We start from the raw sequence: 10,200 nt of genomic DNA, 5'->3' as shown, positions 1-10,200 counted from the left end.
CACACACATGCACGTTAAAAAGGGAAGGGAGAGCAGGAAAAATATGCATTTGGGATAAAGGGAGTTATATTATTTTGGCTTATTCAGAAAGGTTTTTTTAAAAAAAGGATTAGATTTCTATGTGCATAGCTGGGATTTTATTTTCTTTCAAAGAGATCCTGTTTAGGAATTACAACACTTGGATTGAAAGTAGGGTTGCCAAGCCCCCGGTCTGGGTGGGGGTTCCCCCGCCCGGGAGGTTCCCAACCTGCCGGCCCACATTGGGCCAGCGGGGAGAACCTCCCCCGATGTTGTCGGCATGATGACATCACCCAGAAGTGATGTCATCGCGCCAGCGACGTCGCGCGGTGGCTGCTCTAGGCGTTTCTGGGAAAACTCTATGGTTTTCCCGGATGCTCTAGCCATTTGGGAGGGAAAACTCTACCATAGAGTTTTCCCCCTCCCAAATGGCTAGAGCATCCAGGAAAACCATAGAGTTTTCCCAGAAACACTTATAGTGACCACCGTGCAACAATGCCGGTGCAATGACATCACTTCCAGGTGACGTCATTGCTTCGCGCATGCGCGAAAGTCCCCCACCAAGCAACACTGGGGACTTGGCAACCCTAATTGAAAGTGGTTTAATGACTGGAAGTAGATGGCTAAGTATTTAAAGATACATTTATGGTTCCATATATCCCAGTTCAACGATGTGTGGTCTCCTTTTCTCCTCTACCACCTCCCTGGCTGCCTTTCTTCACATTAACCCCCCTCCACTTCTTAAGCTTTTTATTATAATCATTAGTAGTGAGTGGATTTTGTCCAGTCTGAAAGCAACACATTATTTCATGTGGAGAGATACCCCTTTCCAGTTCTAATAGATAAAAATAATAATAAAAGAAACCTAACAGCACAGCTTGCAATCTGTATCAGTGGAAGGGAGCAAGGGTCCAGTAGTACCTTAATGACTAACAACATTTGTGGCAGGGCATGAGTGTTCATGAGTCACTGCCCACTTCTTCAGATGCAACTAGAATGTGATCCCATCAGACTTCATACCTTGGAGAGTGAAGTGATTTCAGATGCCAAATAACAATAACAGCCACTAGTAATGAGAGAAGAAACCTAGGTCTCATTTCAGCCAGGAAGATGCATTGAGCTTCATTGTCAGTTGCAATTCAGTGGTCTCTCTTTCTAATCTCCCTCTGAAATTCCTTTGTAAGAGAACTACTCTTCTTAGGTCGGCAACTGAATGTCCTGGAAGGTTAAAATGTTCCCCCACAGAGTTTGAATGTTGTGGTTTCTTATAGCTGTAGAAAAAGTAAGAGTGCAGTAGTGCCTTGAAGACTAGCAAAATTTGTGGCAAGGTATGAGCTTTTTTGAGATACTGCTCACTTCTTCAGACTTATGTTCATTTATTCTCTGCAGCCTCCTGGACCAAACTGAGACCCAGGTTTCCTGTCGCATTACCAATGATGATATCGCCACGCCTACTACCCCTCTGCATATCAAACCTAATCCAACCAAGCCTATTGCCATTTGGCATCTGAATCATCTTTATAAAATTTATATCTCCAGTACCTTGTTTTACATTTTATGACATACATGGCCCAGCCCAACAAAGTGACATTTATGTCAGATCTGGCACTCATAACAAATGAGTGCGACACCTCTGTTCCAGCTTGTCAACATCCTTCTTAAATTGTGGTGCCCAAAACTGAACACAATACTCTAGAGGGGGTCTGACCAGAGCAGAGCACAATGATACTATCACTTGGTGTGATCTGGACGCTACAGTGATGTTGATACAACCCAAAATCATATTTGCCTTTTTGGCTACCACATCACACTGCTGAGTCATGTTCAGTGTATGGACCCCTAGATTTGTTTCACACACACTACTGCCAAGACAAGACTCCTCTGAAACTCTGCCTTACAAAATCCCTTACTGCCACAAGGCAGAGATGGGTGTGGCAAGAAAAGCCAACATCTCTGATAATTGTGAGAATTATTATACAGCAGCACAAGTGCTGAAGCTGCTTTGAGAGGGGGAGGAATAAACTATATGGTATTATACCCTGCTGAGGTCCCTCCCTTTCCCATACCCCTCCCTCCCCAGGCTTGCAAAACTTGGATAAGTTGGGAAAGATAGTAAAAAAACCAAAACACAACATAACCCGGAATTGGCCACTCTAGGAACTGTTCTCTGTAGTTTGGAAATCAATGTTAATTCTGGGAGGTCTTCAGGCCCCTCCTGGTGGCTGGCAACCCTAGGCATCACAGAATCAGTAGGCCTCTTTATTGCACTTTGGCAAATGCCATAAGCACTGAATGTGGCTGGCTTTGGGGGTTACTTTCCTGAGCTCCTGCTCAGCACCATCTAGAGTCCAGGCCACAAGGGAGGCTTTTAACTCAACCATCAGAGGTGGCTTGAATTGGCTGGCAGGAGGGAAAGTATTGCACTCTGCAGTGTGTGTGTGTGGGGGGCAATGTTTCCTCCTGCAGGACAAAGAACCACCCCCACTCCCATGGGCCAGGCATCGGCCAGACCTCCAGCACAGACCAGCAGGTCCAGTGCTGACTGGGGGGAAATCAGCAGCAAAACCAATGAGAGTCCTGTAAGAGTGGACAGAGAAAAAGGTGGGATGATCCTGAGATATCATTATTTTAAAAAACCTCTACTGCTAAATGTCAAATAGTAAAAAACCCCAACAACAAATGAAACCTATTTCTAATATCAAACTATAAGAAAATGCAAACAAAACTTATCCCTACTGTCAAAGCTTAAAAATTCCATCAAATCTGTATTTACCATGAATCACTAAGAACTGTTAAAAACTATACCTGTGGAACTGGAAAAAAGAGGGAAAAGCGACAGAGATAAACCTCTCTCTCTCTATGAAAATGTTAATGAATCTCTAAAAATTCCAACAAACCTGTATTTATCATGAATCACTAAGAGCTGGTAAAAACTATACCCATGAAAGGGGGGAAGAGAGAGGAAAAAGCCACAGAAATAAACTTTTCTCTCTCTATGAAAACATTAAGGAATCTCAAACAAAATAGAGATATTAAAGTCTTACTTGATTAGCTGACTCTAGCTGTCTGACTGTGCAAACTGACCAAGTACTTCCACTGCCTACTCAGCCCCAATTGACCCAAATTGCCCAAAGAGACCTTGCCCAGAGTAGGGTGTGATTTGTCACAAAAGAAGGACATATCACCGTTACCTAGGCAATCAGGATCAACAAATGGCACTGCCTGAAGTGGTTCCTGTCAGGCTGGAAGTGTGGCCTGTATCAAAGACTGGAGACAACGGAGCAGGCCAAGGCACACAATGGCAACATGGCCAAGGAGGCTCCTTTGGCAGGGTGGGCTGGAGCCAGGCCGCCTGCCAGCCTGGAGGGCAGAGCCCTGGCCTACGTCAGCCTGGTGCTCATGGCTCTCCTGTCCATCTTCTTTGGGGCGCTGCGCTCCGTCTCCTGCGCCAGGGGGAAGAACGCCTCAGACACCCCAAAGACCATCACCAGCCGAGAAGCCATCTGCATTCCTATCATTGCCAGCTGTACTCTTCTAGGGCACTATCTTGCCTTCAAAATATTCTTTCAAGAATACATCCAATTGCTGCTCTCTATGTACTACTGTGTCCTTGGCATCTTGGAACTTTCTCACACCATCAGCCCCATGATACATAAGTTCTTCCTAGCCAATTCCTCCAACAAACAGGACCAGCTCCTCTTCACTCAGGGCTCAGGAGAAACCAGGAAAGAGATGGTGAACTACAAATTTGACACCAAGGACCTGGTGTGCCTGGTCATAAACAGCGCCGTTGGTGTCTGGTACCTGCTGAGGAAGCACTGGATCGCCAACAACCTCTTTGGGCTGGCCTTTTCTCTCAACACCCTGGAGCTGTTCCACCTGAATGATGTCAGCACTGGCTGCATTCTGCTCAACAGCCTCTTAATCTACGATGTCTTCTGGGTCTTCGGCACAAACGTGATGGTGACAGTTGCCAAGTCATCTGAGGTGCCCATAAAGCTGGTTTTCCCTCAAGATCTGCTGGAGAAAGACTTGGAGGCCAATAACTTTGCCATGCTAGGCCTGGGAGACATAATCATCCCAGGAATCTTCATTGCTCTGTTCTTGCGTTTCGATATCAGCCTGAAGAAGAACATGCACACCTATTTCTACACCAGTTTTGTGGCTTATATTTTCGGGCTGGGGCTCACAATCTTCATCATGCACATCTTCGAGCATGGTCAGTCAGCTCTGCTGTACCTGGTCCTAGCCTGTGTTGGCTTCCCACTCCTGGTGGCTGTAGCTAAGGGAGAAGTTGCAGAGATGTTCAGCTACAGGGACACCACCCCCATGGAGGTGCCATGAGAAGCCATAAAAGGGAAGACAGAACTGGAGTAATAGAAGTGACCTGGGCAGCTCAGCCAGGATGGGCTTTGTCTGCTACCCACCATTGCAAGTGACTTTTTCTCAAGGTGAAAACAATGTGTAATGGCTATGTATACCCCTGTGTCTGTCTGAAGCATTTAAAAGTGGGGAGGGGCACACAAAGTCATCCTTGCCCATTGGTCTACCTGTGCAAAACTCTTCCTGCATTTCCACCAGGGAAGGGAAAAAGCAGAGTCCAGGTGAGTCTCCCCCCACCCCCGCAAAAAAAAAAAAAGGCCTTCGACATGCAGTTTGGTGTAGTGGTTAAGTGTGTGGACTCTTATCTGGGAGAACCTGGTTTGATTCCCCACTTCTCCACTTGCAGCTGCTGGAATGGCCTTGGGTCAGCTATGGTTCTCACAGAGCTGTCCTTGAAAGGGCAGCTTCTTTGAGTGCTCAGTCAGCTCCACCTACCTCACAGGGTGTTTGTTGTGGGGGAGGAAGATAAGGGAGATAGTGAGCAACTTTGAGATTCAGAGTGAAGGCTGGGATATAAATCCAATATCATCATCGTCGTCGTCGTCGTCGTCGTCGTCATCATCATCATCATCCCCTTGTTTTATTTGTCTTGGTGCGATAAAAGAAAATTGAGGGGAGGGGAGGAATAGGGAACATGATTTTTAAATTTTGTATTGTAGATTTGCTTCTCATATTGAAGAAGATCGCAGATTTATACCCTGCTCTTCTCTCTGAATCAGACTCAGAGCGGCTTACAATCTCCTATATCTTCTCCCCCCACAATAGACACCCTGTGAGGTGGGTGGGGCTGAGAGAGCTCTCACAGCAGCTGCTCTTTCAAGGACAGCTCCTACGAAAGCTATGGCTGACCCAAGGCCATTCCAGCAGCTGTAAGTGGAGGAGAGGGGAATCAAACCCGGTTCTCCCAGATAAGAGTCCGCACACTTAACCACTACACCAAACTGGCTCTCCAGAAATATTGAAGGACTCGCTCACACACACAGAGAGAGAAGAGGCACTTCCTAGGCAAGAATGCCTCTCTCTGGAGTCTCCACAGTGCAGGATCTATGCAGTCACTTTGAGTCAAAGCCTCATGAAATCATTAGAAAGGAGTACATTTGCAGAGGATGACACAGTCCAGCAAAATTGTAGTCTATACTGTATAGAGGGGATGCAATCCACCCAAAGCTAAGCATTTGAAAAATCCCCTTGTCCCAAAAGGGAAACAGGATCTGTTTAATTCTCCCGCTGAAATCATTGGAAGGATTGCCATGGAATCTTAACTGTGATTAGCCAGCAGTAACCTTCATTGAGCTCAGTAGCACTTACTTCTGGGTAAAAGTGCCCAGTCTTGCAATCTTAAAGTATGCAATGTAGTGTCTCTCTGTGTGTGAGTACTCCAACTAATATTTAGCATTCCCCCTACCCCACAACACACGCATACTTGCCTGTGTGCATTCACTTCTGGGTATACGTGCCACTTCCAAAAACCTTTTAAAGACAGCTCCCCCCAACCTGTCAGTTCTCAGAAGTTAAGCACTGTCAGACCTGGCTAGGAGTTGGATGGGAGACCGCCAAGGAATACCAGAGTCATGATGCAGAGGCTGGCAATGGCAACCACCTCTGAATGTCTCTCGCCTTGAAAGTTGCTGTAAGTCCACTGTGATGATGACTAAGAGGGGGAAAGGGTACGATTCATGGCATTAGAACCAGGGAACCTTGTTTGATGGATGCCCATTAAAGGGAGCCGAAGCAAAGCCAGTGGGCTGGTGCACAACTGCTGGCTTCGCTCCGCCTCCCTTCCAATCAGAAGGGAAGCAGAGCGAAACCAGCGGGTGCACACTTTCTCCTCCCAGTCCCTTCCCTGGTGCCAAAGAGTGGCATCGCAGAGGGGAGCAGTGGGCGGCAAGTCTGCCTGGGGTGCCGTGCACCCTTGGGCTGACCCTGGTCACACCCCCTGATGTCACCATTGTTTCACACATGGGTTTTTTTGGTAGAAAAGCCCAGCAGGAACTCATTTGCATATTAGGCCACACCCCTGACACCAAGCCAGCCGGAACTGCATTCCTGCTTTAAAAAAGCCCTGGAACCAGGTGAGCAGCTGTGTTGGTCTGAAGAAAGGCAGTACATTCTCTGTATTTTAGTGTTATTTCATTTTTGGAGTAGTATATTGGAATAGTGCAATGCAATGTATATGAATATATTCCTTGACCCCTGGGAAAAGAATGCTGTTAATTAACTCCGTGCTTGAGAGGAGATGAATGGCACATAACAACAAAGAAGGACACTTTTACACATCCATCTTCTATTTAGACATATTTATTGTTTCACTGTTTCCCCCTCCCTAATTAAATCCAAACATATGGTGACCCTTTGAACTTAGCTTGTTATTGTTGTTTGGCCTTTGCATATGTCAAAACATCTTCATTAAGTTGCATGCTAATTTGCTGTCCACCAATGTAGAGGCATCTGTCTGTATATATTGAAGATATTGGATTTATATCCCGCCCTCCACTCCGAAGAGTCTCAGAGAGGCTCACAATCTCCTTTACCTTCCTCCCCCACAACAGACACCCTGTGAGGTGGGTGGGGCTGAGAGGGCTCTCACAGCAGCTGCCCTTTCAAGGACAACCTCTGCCAGAGCTATGGCTGACCCAAGGCCATGCCAGCAGGTGCAAGTGGAGGAGTGGGGAATCAAACCCGGTTCTCCCAGATAAGAGTCCGCACACTTAACCACTACACCAAAAGGGCTCTCAAGTTTGAACCGTTCCAATGTGTCCAATGCGTCTGAGGAAATGTGTGTGCACAGGAAAGCTCATACCTTGCATAAAACTTTTGTTGGTGCTCCTGGACTCAAAATTTGTTCTACTGGATCAATCTGTTTGAGCCTCCTCTGGTTGCAGCAGCCTCCCTGCATCAGAAGTCATTAACAATCCAATCCTGCCTGATGTGAAGAAGCCCCAAGATTGCTGGCCCCCCAGGAAAGACTTATTGGAAGGAATAACCCAGAAAAGATATTGCTGGCTGCCTGCTCTGTGGGTGAACTCACAGGGGTCATTAGATTTAAGCAATTTCTCTTTTAATGACACACAAGTAGTCCTCTTGGAGCACACAGCTGGGAAGTTGATGGCCTTGACAGACCACTGCAAGCAGTTGTATGCGGCAGTTCTAAGAACATCAGGGGAGCCCTGCTGGATCAGACCAGTGGTCCATCCAGTCCAGCATCCTGTTTCACACAGTGACCAATCAGTTGCCCTGGACAGCAAACAAAGAGGGCATAGGGGCCAAGGCCTTCCTCCTAGCATTGGTATTCAGAGGTTTACTGCCACTGAATGTAGAGGTTACTTTTAGTCACTTGGCTAGTAGCCATTGGCAGACATCGATGGGTCAGGCCAAGGCATACAACCACCCCAGGTAGTTGCACCCAAGCATCATTTGTGACTTTACAGGGGACCTTGGGGGTAATAGATTCATGCCAAATGTGCCAGTACTTGATGCCTTCCCCCAAAGTACCACATGTACAGATTTGAATCCCCTGAGAAACACTGTAGTCTTCAAAGCACAAATATTTTAGCTTGCATGTTAGGAAGATGGAGTCACCATGCAACTGAAGCATTGTGTTGGAAGAAGATGGCCCTCACCCTGCACAGCACATGAGAAACAAATGCTCATTTATTGTGTGAAAGATCCCCTGTTGCCCTTTGAATTTCCCCTGCGATTGATGTTGGGCTTAGGTTCAAAGTGAGCAGAGGAGCTCATTTTAAACAGCAAACACTGGAATGGTGGAAGTAGAAAAGTCTTGATTTTTTTTTAATTGTTTCTGCAGTTAACTGTAAGTTCCAAATCACTTTAGAGAAGGGGTGACAAACTTGTGGCCCATGGGCAGGATCAGGCCCCCAAAGTGCTCCTATTAGTTCAATGAGCAACACACTGCCATCTGCTTCCTTTCCCCTCTCTCTTGCTTCCTTCTGCATCACAACTTGCTTTGCCTGGCTTGCTCATTTGCACAGGAGCTACAGAGCAAAGCCTCTATTTTCTCCATTGGCCGATCAGCACATGAAACAACTTTCGTACAAAAGCTCACAATGCCCAGCCATTTCATATTTTCCTCCAGGTCTTAGGCTCAAAGTACTGACCAAGAGATTTCTATAATGAATGCCAATAAATCAAAAGTAGGTTTGCAACTTACAGATACATACCTGAACACCACCTGAACAGCATACTTGAAATTACTACAGCACAGACATAGTCTCCAGATTTTGATGCAGTAATTCTGAGCAGGAGGCATCAGTTATCCGAGACTGTTAAATAAAATATTGCAAGAGTGCCAATCTCTATGTCCTTGACTGGTCCCCATAGAGTATAATGGAGAATCAATCTGTGGGTATCTGAAGCTCTTTCGGCGGGTGCTGTTTTTTTGAGGTAGAGGCACCAAATTTTCAGCATATCTGGTGCCTCTCCTCAAAAAATCTCCACCAAGTTTTAAAAAGATTGGACTGAGGGGGTCCAATTCTATGAGCCCCAAAATATGGTGTCCCCATCCTCCATTTTTTCCAATGGAGGGAAGGCATAAGGAGCATGGTCCCTTTAAATATGATGGCCAAGACTCCCTTTGGACTTCAATCATACTTGTCACAACCTTGCTCCAGGTACCACCCTCAGTCTCCTGGCTCCACCCCCAAAGTCCCCAGATATTTCCTGTGTCGGACCTGGCAACCCCACGTGGAGTATATGTACACGTGGAGCAGCAAAATCAGTGAAATAACTCCCCCTCCAGTATAGTTTTAGCATGAGAAAACTGTTTGGAAGGGAGAGGCAGGAGTTCTTCCTCACCCCCCACTTGTGGCACTGTTTAGAGCCCGTTGGAGCTCTCTCTCTCTCTTTTTTTTAAAAAGAAACAGTTTTCCCGTGACTGCTGTGTGGCTGTAGGGAACATGGAAGAAGCAAGTGTAGACGAGTGAAAAAAATTAATGTATAGTTTGGCTTTTAGTGTTTTAACTAAAATGTAAGTGATGACTGTCTTCTCCAGCGTCTGTCCCAGTTGTAAAAAAATCTTTATGGGGCATTCTCATTCTGTTCAGGCTGTTAATAATATCGATGGTCAGGCACTTGTCTGCCCTATTTCCATATGTAGTTAAGCTGCTTGCAGGAGCTGGGATATATAATTAAGTTGGTATGACTGGTGTTTGCTGCTCAACGTTATTAAGGATGGGCATTCATGGCAATCTCCTGGCAGCCTTCTACTATTTTTTTTCTTTGTATAATGAATGTTGGCTTCAGGGCTTTTTTTTTTAAGAAAAAACCCAACAGGAACTAATTTGCATATTAGGCCACACCCCCTGACATCACCATTGTTTCACACAGGGCTTTTTGTAGGAAAAAGTTCAGCAGGAACTCATTTGCATATTAGATCACACCCCCTGACATCACCATTGTCTCACACAAGGCTTTTTTTGCAGAAAAAGCTCAGCAGGAACTCATTTGCATATTAGGCCACACCCCTGATGACAAGCCAGTTGGAACTGCATTCCTCTGCGTTCCTGTTCAAAAAAAGCCCTGGTTGTCTCTCTCTCTGTAGTGGCTTTGATTGGCCACTTGGCTGAGTTTGGTAGGGTAATTTACCCTGTCAGGCCCACTTACACTCACACAAGTGCCATGAACTGGCCAGAAACATTACCTACACCAGGTCTAACATCCTTGGGGTCCCCTGCAAACTTTGTACCCCATTCTGCGGACTTGGCAGTCTTTGGATGTTTGAGTTCTGCCCCTTGACCATTCTGACCTCTGTGACCCCACTTGCCTGTCCATTGAACAAGTGAG

At 46.2% G+C, this 10,200-nt stretch overlaps 1 protein-coding gene across 1 annotated transcript; it reads left to right on the top strand.

Moving 5' to 3' along the window:
- Window positions 1-3,324: 3,324 nt before the first annotated feature.
- Window positions 3,325-4,362, top strand: LOC132582681 (minor histocompatibility antigen H13-like). Its single transcript, XM_060254357.1, has one exon. The coding sequence runs from the start codon at window positions 3,325-3,327 to the stop codon at window positions 4,360-4,362; it is 1,038 nt and encodes a 345-aa protein (XP_060110340.1).
- The last annotated feature ends 5,838 nt before the right edge of the window (window positions 4,363-10,200 follow it).

This window comes from Heteronotia binoei, chromosome 14 (assembly GCF_032191835.1).
Source record: "Heteronotia binoei isolate CCM8104 ecotype False Entrance Well chromosome 14, APGP_CSIRO_Hbin_v1, whole genome shotgun sequence".
NCBI lineage: Eukaryota > Metazoa > Chordata > Lepidosauria > Squamata > Gekkonidae > Heteronotia > Heteronotia binoei.
Note: the sequence above shows the minus strand (reverse complement) of the source record. Positions and strands in the feature narration are given on the sequence as shown.

Bases quoted from the DNA above. Each gene is read 5' to 3' on its own strand.
- LOC132582681 (XM_060254357.1), top strand. From the start codon at position 3,325: ATGGCCAAGGAGGCTCCTTTGGCAGGGTGGGCTGGAGCCAGGCCGCCT.